Source organism: Bison bison, unplaced genomic scaffold (genome assembly GCF_000754665.1).
Source record: "Bison bison bison isolate TAMUID 2011002044 unplaced genomic scaffold, Bison_UMD1.0 scf7180017864491, whole genome shotgun sequence".
Lineage (NCBI taxonomy): Eukaryota > Metazoa > Chordata > Mammalia > Artiodactyla > Bovidae > Bison > Bison bison.
This window is the reverse complement of record NW_011495050.1, coordinates 19795647-19807930: the sequence shown is the minus strand read 5'-3', so window position 1 is coordinate 19807930 and position 12284 is coordinate 19795647. Positions and strand designations below refer to the sequence as shown.

The following is a 12284-nucleotide window of genomic DNA, read 5'->3' as shown; positions in this document are numbered from 1 at the left end:
TAATAAACAGAATATATAACAGATTTAGATTATTTTTTCACCAGCTTCCAATTAATTCTTAGGAATAGTGATATTACACCATGTAAAATATAACCTAAGCAAATTTGATCAAATATAAATTAAAGTTACATACCAAAAGTAGATTTTCTATCTGCTATCCACCGCAAGGCCCAATCTGCTTTTTTCTTAACATATGGCATTGTTTCAATTGCATTAAATAAAAATTCTCTGTAAAAACAGAATTAATGGCAAAGTTATTCACTTGGGTTTTTTTTGTTTGTTTGTTTTCATTTTTGGCTGCACCACGAGACCTGTAGGATCTTAGTTCCCCAACCAGGGATCAAAACCTGAGCCCACAGCAATGAAAGTTCCAAGTCTTAACCACTGGACCACCAGGAAATTCCCAATTCACTTGTTTTTAATCCTACTATATTTGATTCTATGAAAATTATGGTATGCATAGAATCTGGAGTTTCTCTGTATTTTGGCAAGTCCATAAACTATAGAAGTCAAAATAAAACTCAAATTAGTGGTTTGAATCTGGTCTGATACAAACTGACTAAATTAGAATATTTAATTTCTAAACAATGTGTTGATGAACAGTTTTTTAAGTTATAATTTCCAAAAATTTATTGGTCCTATGCAAGTTTTTTTTTTTAACCCAACACATTACTGAGTAATAGAAAATAGTGTATTCCTAAACTCCCATATTTGAATAATCTTTCCCTATATTTAGTTTCCTAATATTAACATAACCAAGTGATAGACAGAGCTTTGTAAATAAAATCTCAGCAGTAATACCTTTTCTTGGGATCTCTGATATAAGTGTCTATTAGCAAACTGTACATCTCTGAGTGAACATTCTCGATGAGAATTTGAAAGCCATAGAAACAGCGAGCCTCTGGAACCTGTACTTCCTGACTAAAGCGCTCCACCTAAAAAAACAAGGGAAATAAATACATCCGATTCTATGGGCTCTCATTAAACACTGCAAATCAGAACCTGAACATAAGAATTATCACATAAGAATCACCTGTGATGCCACAAACAGGTCAGAAAGACCTTATGAATTATTCTAAGTGGTACTGTTTAATCCATCAACCCTCCACAATTAGTTGCATACTGTATTCTTAAGCAATTAAATAAATTGACCTGTTAGTTGGAAATACTACCTATAAAGCCAAATAAATTTTAGAATATCTACCAAAAATAATTATTTTGCTTTGTAGAATTGACCTTAAGTAGATCTACTGAAGCCTCTACCAGTTGACAGCGAAAGTTTGCATCTTCCCATTCTTTTTAGTAAGAAAGCATGCCTTCTAACCAACCATAATACAGTGGGGAGCCAGACCCAGTGTTCTATTAAAGAGCTCTGGAAAGGTTATTAAGGTGCAGATGCTTTATTAGGATTACTATCTAAGAGTAAACACAAACTCATGCTTATGCCTTGTAAGCAGTCTTCATTGGTACAAAATGCTTGGTTTGATGATATTTGTGGGGGGTGGGGTCAAATATAAATGAAAACTTGCCTTTGACACTTCATCAGAAAAAAATTTTTCAAGAGTTAAGCTTCATCTAGTTCATTTCTTAGACTTTTTTCAGGTTCAGTCTGATTATCTTACTGCCATCACTGTCATTTAACTGCTGAATGAGAACAAAAGTAGAACCAAAAATCTCACCAAATTTTCATTCACAATTCCATCACTGGCTGCAAAAAAGGCTAAGATGTGAGAGATAAAATACTTCTCTTCCGATTTAAGCTTGTTCCAGTGAGGAAGATCCTTTGATAAATCAACCTGAAATAAAAAGATTTTCAAAAAATTTAACTTCTTCTCAAAGTATAGAAAACTGACTTCTGTCCCAATGTTAAGTGGGACATCTTTGCAGTAAAATGTGAAAAATGAAAAAAGTCATCATTCTTGCTAAGACTATTTGTGCCCCCTCAAAATCCATATTGAAACTTAATCCTCAATGTGATGATATCTGGAGGTGGAGCCTTTAGGAAGTGCTTTGTTGTTATTGTGCAGTCACTAAGTCGTGTCCAATTCTTTGTGACCCCATGGACTGTAGCCCACCAAGCTCCTCTGTCCATGGTATTTTCCAGGCAAGAAAACTGGAGTGGGTTGCCATTTTGTTCTCCAGGGGATCTTCCTGACCCAGGGATTGAACCCACATCTCCTACATTGGCAAACAGATTCTTTACTGCTGAACCACCAGGAAACCCTGAGAAGTGATTAGATCACCCTCATGAATGGGATTAGTGCCCTTATACAAGAGACCTCAGAGAACTCCTTTGCCCCTTCTGCCATGTGTGGACATAGTACGAAGACAGCTGTCTATGAACCAGGCAGCAAGCCCTCATCAGATATCAAAACTGTAGGCACTTGATCTTAGGATCTCCAGCCTCCAGAACTGTGAGTAATAAATTTCTGCTGTTTGAAAGCCACTCACTCTATGATATTATTATATCATCAGCTCAAACTAAGACAATTACAAAGGAACACAACAAAATCAAAACATTATGAAGAATTCTATCTTTTAGCTAATTGAGAAGCTGGCCAGGATGTCCTTTCAAAACATTAACCTAATCTATTCTCACCACAAAAAAGAAATGGTAACTATGTGATGGGATACAGGTGTTAGCTAACACTATGCTGGTAATCATTTTGCAATACATAAGTGTATTAAAGCAATATGTTGTATACTTTATAATTACACAATGTTATATGTCAATTATAGCAATAAAGTTGGGAGAAAAACTGCAATCTGGAAGAAATGAAGGAAGGGGCAAAATAGAAAGAGAGAGTAGAAACTGATCAAGAAGGAACTGAGGTGAATATATTAATGATTTCAGCAGCCAGGGCTTTAACATTTTATATAATACTTACCATTGTGTTAGATAACTAGACACCTGTTAAGCAGTTGTACTTGCTACTTTACTGCTAGTTAATCTACTTTTATACCCAGAAGTAATGTCAGACAGGTAATAATCTGGGTTTTAAAACAATTTATAGGTACAGCTTTCTCTGAGAGTAGAAATATTTTGAAAAGTGTTTATTGGAACTAGTCCTTGGAATTAATAGTAATGTACTCTAGAGTTTAGTAGAATCTACAATTTTAAAATTGTCTCTAAATGTACCTTGTAGATTTTGTCTCTGGAAAATCTCTTACAAATGTTTCATAATAATCTCACAAACATTTGAAATGTGTTTTGTCAACAAAGGTCTGTCTGTCAAGGCTTTGGTTTTTCCAGTAGTCATGTATGGATGTGAGCGCAGAAGATACTTTTGAACTGTGGTGTTAGAGAAGACTCTTGAGGGTCCTTTGGACTGCAAGGAGATCCAACCAGTCCATTCTAAAGGAGATCAGTCCTGGGTGTTCATTGGAAGGACTGATGTGGAAGCTGAAACTCCAATACTTTGGCCACCTGATGTGAAGAGCTGATTCATTGGAAAAGACCCTGATGCTGGGAAAGATTGAGGGCAGGAGGAGAAGGGAATGACAGAGGATGAGATGGTTGGATGGCATCACCGATTCAATGGACATGAGTTTGGGTAAACTACGGGAGTTGGTGATGGACAGGGAGGCCTGGCGTGCTGCAGTTCATGGGGTCACAAAGAGTCTGACACGACTGAGCGACTGAACTGAACTAAATTGTCTTTTGCTCTTTATTTATTTATTCTAAAAACCCCTAATCTCTTTGACCCTTCCAAAAAAGACTAAAGTTTCATCTCTTCAATCATTTGTGTTCTTTTCCAAAATCCTTTCCCATTACTTTATGTTTTAAATGTTTACTGAACACCCACTACATGACAGACACTGTGCTAAATGTCGGGGATACAACGGAGAAGAGAGGAAATATTTGCATACGTCTTTTAAAATATGCAAGCTAAAAGTCAGGTCCTATTCTATAATGTTAAGAGTTCACTCAGGTTAAACTGACATCTTCCTGGTTTTTGTGTATTATACTCCTAACACTAAATTTTAATATTACAATATGCTCCCTCTTAAATATTAAACTTATCTACATTATTTTCCATTCCTAAAAGGTAAATGTTTTTGCCCAGCTTTGTTCATTTGAATAAATTCCCAATTTCACAATCTGAAGATTGATTGCAAACTATTGGTAACAGAACTTCCTAAGTAGCTTTAAAAAAAAACAAACAAACACCAGAACTTTGTCTTCTGAATCAAGTCTTCAATGACCAGTCATATTTAATAATAAAGGTAAATCACTGGTAAAGCAATGAAATCTAAAGATGATTAAACTGTAACTTACATAATTTGTTTAAATGAATAACATATGGAACTAAAAATGTGTTTGACTTCCCAGTTAATTATGTATTTGAATCTTCCTATCAGCTGTCTGTAAAAAATGTGCATGCATGCGTGTGTGCTAAGTCGCTCAGTCATGTCTGACTCTTTGCAACCCCGTGGACTGTGGCCCACCAGGTCCTCTGTCCATGGGATTTTCCGGGCAAGAATACTGGAGTGGGTTGTCATTTTCTCCTCCAAGGGATCTTCCCAACCCAGGAATCAAATCCACATTTCCTGCCTTGACAGGTGGATTCTTTACTACTGAGCCACCTGGGAAGCATAAAATATGTACCAAGCTGTACATTTTAATTTTTAAAAAGTAGTATTTTTAAGTCGTAGTGCAACACATAGTACAGGTCTTAAAAGATGCAAGAAATGTCTTGATGAAATGTAATTACACAAGTATCACAAGTACCTTTTTAACATGATGACTGAAAAAGCCACCTGTGTAACCTATTTGTTCTCTTAATGACATCTAACGAAAAGCTTTCTAAAAATCACGGTTAGGGACAGTCAGGTGTGCCTACCACTATGGCTCGATATGAAAATACTGGGTTTTTGGTTTGGTTTTTTTTTTTTTTTTTGCTCTACATGCTAACTACAATATAACAAAAATGTTAATAATGTTAACAGATATAAAATAACAAAAATGGGTGGGGGGATAAAATTAGTGTAACAGAAGTTTCAAAAATTGGTACCTTCTGATATCTAGTATAAATCTCCTCCATTCTGTATAAACTAGTAGCTTGCATTTATTTGGTTCTCACTACACGCCAACTACCATTCTACACATCTAATGAATCCACACAACCACCCAACGAACTAGGTACTATTAGCCCAGTTTACTGACGAGGATACAGAGCGGCTTCCCAAGGCAACTTCCCCAGTGGCACAGCTAGTACGTGGTAGACCCGGGATTTGTACCTCAGCTGGCTCCAGCACCTGCATTCTTAACAGTGTGTATAAAGAGCCAATCTCAACAACAACAACAAAAGTTCTGATCAATAGATATCAATAGATGGATAGATCCAAATATATCTACACAAATAGTTATATCTATGTGCAGTATACAGGCGAATATCACACCCAGAGAACAGAGTGATACACAGGTATCATCCATCATATTCAAATACGAAGATAAGGATTATTTGCAGACTATGGAGCAACTGCTTGCATGACCAACTGTCTTTACCAAACAGCGAGCATTTTCTAATTTGCTGGGTTCAATTCATTTCCTAGGCAGAAATTGCCACACTAAGAGAAAACATTCCACAGCTGTCCTGTCTGCTCGGGCAGTTGTGCCAGGTTTGATGTGGCTGAGGGCAGAGCCAGACAGGGTGGAGCATGGTGAGTTCCGGCCAGTAGTTCAGAAGTTGAGTACATTGCCCGGGCAAATTCCTTGTGTGGCAGCTCTTTCAGCACCATCAGCTATAGCTGCAAATTTATTTATTTATTCGTTTATTCCACTGACTGGAAGTAAAAACTAGTCTTATTTGGTCACAGCAAACCAAAAGTCTGTTCAAAAATGGAAAATGGGACTTGCCTGGTGGTACAGTGCATGAGAATATGCCTGCCAGTGCAGGGGACAAGGGTTCGATCCCAGGTCTGGGAAGATCCCACATGCTGCGGGGCAACTAAGCCAGGGCAGCGCAGCTACTAAGCCCACGTGCTGCAACTACCGATGCCCACGTGCCTAGAGCTTGTGCTCCAGAATAAGAGAAGCCACCACAATGAGCAGCCTGTGCGCTGCAGCAAAGAGTAGCCCCCGCTGACCTCAACCAGAGAAAGCTCGTGTGTAGCCACAAAGATTCAGCTCAACCAAAAATAAAAAATACCAAAAAAAAAAAAAAAAAAGGAAAATGTTCAAAAACATATTAGAGGTAAAAATCTGGCAGACTGAGATGACGTTTTTGCAGAAGAAAACTTGTTTATAGGTAGAAGTCTAAACACAAAACATTGGAGAACCCTGTATTCAGTCTCAGGAATTTCAAACATTAACATATACAACTGATCTTATCCAGGGTACCTTACAATGTAAGTCCTGTGATAGAAAATGTGAACACTACCCTAGAGAACATGTTTCCTGATGACAGCGATGCTACTTACCTCTTCTGCTGTCCAGAAGGATGCCTGTGCCTTTTTATACATTTTCCAAATGTCAGGGTACTGGATTGGAAAGATGACAAATCGACGAGAACTCTTTCTCAGGAGCGGCTCTTCATCTGACTTTGCTTCATTTTCATTGGTATCTGAAGATAACCTCTTTGAAAAATAAAGTACAAACACCCATTTTATGTAGAGATTCCCCTTTACTCACATCTAACACACGTCTGGGAGAGTTAGGGAGACAGCACAGTTTGGGAGCCCGTCTCCCCAGCTCGAATCCTTACTGTGATCTGGTAGCTGGTCAATGGTGTTGGCTTAAGTGCGTGGCTATAGGAAGTTCCTTAACTTCTCTGAGTCTCAGTTTCCTCATCAGTAAAATAACACCTACCTTAGAGATTAATTTTGATGATAAAAATGCTTTAAACAGAGCCTGGTGCATAATAATCACTCAAAATATTATTGCCATTATTGTTACTCTGAGGATAAGCATAAAAAACTAGACCCATAAATGTCACGGGGGCAAATTTCTAAAGTTGTGGACAAAATGTCCCTTCAGGGCCTCTCACTGAGACAGAATGCTGGCATGAATAGGCTACTATTACAAGCTGCTTTTTAATTTTAAAGTTTTCTTGTCTAATCTTAACTGAAATATTATCATACTCATCTGAAAACTCTTTACCAACAACTTAGCAGTCTTTGTCTGAGCCTTCCCATGTACCAATTGGTTTTTGCTATTTACGTGTTAATATTCCTGTATGGCATATGGTCTCACCGGGACTGTCTCAAAGCTTTGTGGGATAAAGAAACACATACCTAAAATGCATACTGCTTGGAAAGAGGATGGCACTCTAAAGGAGGAAAATGTCTTTTCATGGCTGCAATCACCATCTGCAGTGATTTTGGAGCCTGAAAAAATAAAGTCATATGTCTGACTGGAGACCAGTTTTTATATATTGTGGTATTTCCAGAGTACTATGTCAAGTAAACATTAGTTTCCCTGGTGGCTCAGCAGTAAAAAATCCACCTGCAATGCAGGAGCTGCAGGAGGCAGTTTCAGCCCCTGGGTCAGGAAGATCCCCTGTAGGAGGGCATGGCCATGCACTCCAGTATTCTTGCCTGGAGAATCCCATGGACAGAGGACCCTATGGGCTACAGTCCATAGGGTCACAAACAGTCAGACACAACTGAAGCAACTTAGCACCCATGCACAAGTAAGTGAATGGACTGTTAATCTCTCTTTAGCCTGTGCTCTGATTTTTGGATACCTTTAGATTTTAAAAAATTTAACATAAGACCGAAATGTATCAGTGAAATAATCTAAAACCATTCAAATCAAGCCTCCTCTGAGTACCCTCTCAAAACCCTCCCCTCAGCACACCAAAGGCCTTGATTATATGCCTAAGAAAGCATATAGATCACTGCAATTTAATTCTCTGTCTACAGTTTCCTCTAGACTCTGCTTCTTAACAGTAAAAACCAGTGCTCGCTTCGGCAGCACATATACTAAAATTGGAACGATACAGAGAAGATTAGCATGGCCCCTGCGCAAGGATGACACGCAAATTCGTGAAGCGTTCCATATTTTTAATTAAATCCTATTGGAAATGTAGAAATTATTAAAGGAAATTTATGCCAACCAAAAAAAAAAAAAAACAGGAAAAACCAGATTTATACTTGTGGAATCCTTAGAGCTTAGCATACAGTTTGGTATTTACTCAATATTTATTCCACAAATATTTAGGTAAATTTCTAAAATGGAAGTGGTCAAGTTTTTTGTTTATTTGTGCTGCCATTGAGGACTTTGCTCAAAACTGTAACTTGTACTCAACTTCTAGAATCCAGATTACCGGGAGAAGTATCAATAACCTCAGATATGCAGATGACACCACCCTTACGGCAGAAAGTGAAGAACTAAAGAGGAGCTTGATGAAAGTGAAAGAGGGGAGTGAAAAAGTTGGCTTAAAGCTCAACATTCAGAAAACTAAGATCATGGCATCTGGTCCCATCACTTCATGGGAAATAGATGGGGAAACAGTGGCTGACTTTATTTTTTCAGGCTCCAAAATCACTGCAGATGGTGATTGCAGCCATGAAATTAAAAGACACTTACTCCTTGGAAGGAAAGTTATGACCAACCTAGACAACATATTAAAAAGCAGAGACATTACTTTGCCAACAAAGGTCTGTCTGGTCAAGACTATGGTTTTTCCATATGGATGTGAGAGTTGAACTATAAAGAAAGCTGAGCACTGAAAAATTGACTGTGGTGTTGGAGAAGACTCTTGAGAGTCCCTTGGACTGCAAGGAGATCCAACCAGTCCATCCTAAAGGAGATCAGTCCTGAGTGTTCATTGGAAGGACTGATGTTGAGGCTAAAACTCCAATACTTTGGCCACCTGATGCGAAGAGCTGACTCATTTGAAAAGACCCTGATGCTGGGAAAGATTGAGGACAGGAGGAGAAGGGGACAACAGAGGATGAGATGGTTGGATGGCATCACCGACTCAATGGACATGAGCTTGGGTAAACTCTGGGAGTTGGTGACGGACAGAGAGGCCTGGAGTGCTGCAGTCCATGGGGTTGCAAAGAGTCAGACACAACTGAGCTACTGAACTGAACTGAGGACTTTGCAATCTCAAAAAAGCTGTAAGATTCTGAGACACTGCAGTTCCAGGCTCTAGAACAGGAGGACACATAAGAGCTCGTCCTCTAGGTCTGGCACTGAGGCTGCTTTTGAACTGACACCACACAGATGCTTTATACACATTTATTCTGCTTCATCTGTACAACAAGTTAGTCAAATAGTTATAGTATTCCAATTTTACAGATGGGAAAACTAAATCTTGAAGTAGGTAAATAACATACCCAGGATTCCACAACTGGTAACTGGCAGAAATAAGATTAGAACTGAGATAGGTCGGAATTCTAAGCCTTGCCTTACACTACATCTCTGTATGTGTGGATGGCAGCTAGATTAGGGCCAGTGTGACGTGAAAGTGTTAGTCCTTCAGTTGTGTCCGACTCTTTGCAACCCCATGTTCTGTATGTATCCCGCCAGGCTCCTCTGTTCCTGGAATTCTCCACGCAAGTATACAGGAGGGGGTAGTCGTTCCCTTCTCCAGGGGGTCTTCCTGACCCAGGGATCGAACTCAGGTCTCCTGCACTGCAGGCAGATTCTTCACCATTTAAAAACCTGAATTCAAAACAATAAGATAAACTAAAGTTAAAAAGAGTGCATGCATGCTCACTCAGTTGTATCCATCTCTTTGTGACCCCATGGACTGCTGCCCACCAGGCTCCTCCATCCATGGGATTTTCCAGGCAAGAATATTGGAGTGGGTTGCCATTTCTTCCTCCAGGGGATCTTCCCCACCCAGGGATTGAACCTGTGTCTCCTGCATTTTCTGCATTGGCAGGTGGATTCTTTACCACTGAGCCACCCAGGAAGCCCCTAAAAAGTGTATACACTACAATTAACCCTTGTGCAACACAGGTTTGAAACACATTGGTCCACTTATCTGTGGATTTTTTTCCAATAACAACAATACTATTCCATCTGCAGTTGATTGAATCAGTGGATGCAGAACAGTAGATATAGAATGCCAACTGAAAAGTTATATCAGGATTTTCAACTGCCAAGAGTCAGTGCTCCTAACACCCCTGCTATTCAAGGACCAATTGTACTGTCTCCTGCTAAACAAAGTTAATTTAACAAATGGTACTGATGTAACTAAACCAGTCAATCTTAAAGGGAATCAACCCTGAATATCCATTGGAAGGACTGATGCTGAAGTGCCAATACTTTGGCCACCTGATGCGAAGAGCCGACTCATTGGAAAAGACTCTGATGCTGGCAAAGATAGAGGGCAGGAAGAGAAGGGGATGACAGAGGACGAGATGGTTGGATGGCATCATCGACTCAATGGACATGAGTTTGAGCAAACTCCTGGAGGTGGTGAAGGACACAGAAGCCTGGCGTGCTGCAATCCATGGGGTTGCAAAGAGTCGGACACGACTGAGCAACTGATCTGATCTGATCTGATCTGATCTGACGTAACTAGTGAAATGACAGGAGGACATCATCAAATATGACTTTAGGAAAAAGTAAAAATAAAGATGAGTTCATTAGAAATAAAGTTGAAAGAACCAAAGTGATGTGAAGCTGGTGAAAACCAGCCAAACTGATAAGGCTTAAAGCAGTGGTTTTTAACTGGTGCAAATTTCAAAATAGAGTAAAACTTTCTCAGAACGCATTTGCCTTCCCCTTCACCAGATTAAAATCACCATGTACAATGAGATCATGAAGTATGTTGTTGAGGAGGATGTGTTTCACAGGTGAATGATAAGACAGTAAAGATGAGATTAAAAATCAACATTTTGGAAACTGCTACCTCTACATCAGAACATGAAGTAAACCAAATGACCATATTTCACTCCACAGTGTTCATTATAGTACAAAATCGTGTTCACTTACAGTAAGCACTTAATATTATTATGCATGCTTTCAGGCAAGTCATTTAATCTGATCATCATCACCTGTAAATTAAAGACTAACATTTGTCCTACTTGTTTAAAAGGAATGTTATAAGGATCAGAGGAGCTAATATAAATAAAAGTGCTTTGCATACTCTCAAGTGTTACGAACTTTTTAAATTGTTATTGTGTTACTATTAATTGTTGGGATGTTTCTGGCCTTAGAAAGGTGGTCTTCTATAATTCATGAAGTAATTAGAAAATTGCTGGAAAGGCTTTAAAAGTGAAATATTCAAATCCCAATTTAAAACGTTGAGATCTGCAGTCAACAAATACTGCAAACTTATCTTGGCCCGCATTGTTCTTCCTTGAGTTCTTGTAGACTGCACTTGCTTTTATCACCACTATGCAGCATTTTGATACGGTTTTGCATTTTTCTTTTTGTTATGTATTTTGTCCCAGGGGTACAGATCTATATGCAGAGCTAGAATTCTTTCCTTTCACTCTATTTGCTGTGTGCACCATACTGACAATTGGGAATGACAGCGTAAGCAGCAACCCTTTGGCACCAAGCACCCTTGCTCTGAATGGAGTTTGAAAATGCTGGTAATTGATCAACATCTGGATCTGCAAAAACTGCTGACGACAACTATCTTTAAACAATTTTCAAGTGAAAGTCACATTTGAATACACATATTCTTCCTGTTCCATCATGGTAATATGTGGATTGTTAAGAAGCTGAATTAGGAGGCTATTGGGAAAGATCCTGCCTTGTGAAGTGAGGAGCTTTAACGAACACAGATCTTTGAACTGGGCTATAGATGATAATACTGCTTATTTTCCTGATGATAAAAATCCACACACATTTTAAAATACCATCAAGAGGATCATATATCCCCAAATTCTAGGCTCTCCAGGGCATTCTCTGTGGATGTGGGCTAAGAACTCATATTTTAGAAGTAAAGAACAATATGAGAAAAGTCACGATGGCATGGGCCATTTTTAAGAACTGGAAAACTTTCTAAATCTGGACTTATGGTATGTGGGGGACAATGGAAGAAAATAAAACCAGAAAGAAGGCAGTAAACACTTCACAATTTTTCCAAGTGTGCTCTGAAGAACTGTGTGGTCTCTCTAATGTCAGAAAGTGCTCAGCACCTGGAGAACAACTGAATAAATCAGACAAAAACTCTTGCTTCTCACATTACATGTTTAACAAGAATTTAATATGAATAAACACCCCCACCAACCCAAGTCATTAATAACAGTAAGAAGTTACAAACACAAAAGCTTTTAAAAATCAATTTGATCAATAAAGAAGATAAGGGGTTCAGTTTCAAGACATCAAGAAGAAAGCTGAAAATATAACACTATGGTAGGTAGAGCAC

General features: G+C 38.7%; 1 protein-coding gene across 2 annotated transcripts in view; it reads right to left on the bottom strand.

Annotated features, from left to right (window-relative positions):
- RRM2B (ribonucleotide reductase M2 B (TP53 inducible)) overlaps nt 1-12284 on the bottom strand; it is a 32022-nt gene that overhangs the window by 14632 nt on the left and 5106 nt on the right. The window contains exons 2-6 of one of the 2 annotated variants that reach the window (XM_010863501.1): nt 7237-7329; nt 6424-6579; nt 1680-1796; nt 802-935; nt 134-228 (exon numbers count right to left, since the gene is read on the bottom strand). In XM_010863501.1, coding sequence (XP_010861803.1) covers nt 134-228; nt 802-935; nt 1680-1796; nt 6424-6465 — 388 coding nt within the window. In that variant the 5' untranslated portion in view covers nt 6466-6579; nt 7237-7329. The remainder of the gene's footprint in view (nt 1-133; nt 229-801; nt 936-1679; nt 1797-6423; nt 6580-7236; nt 7330-12284) is intronic. The other variant, XM_010863500.1, reaches the window with a different exon arrangement.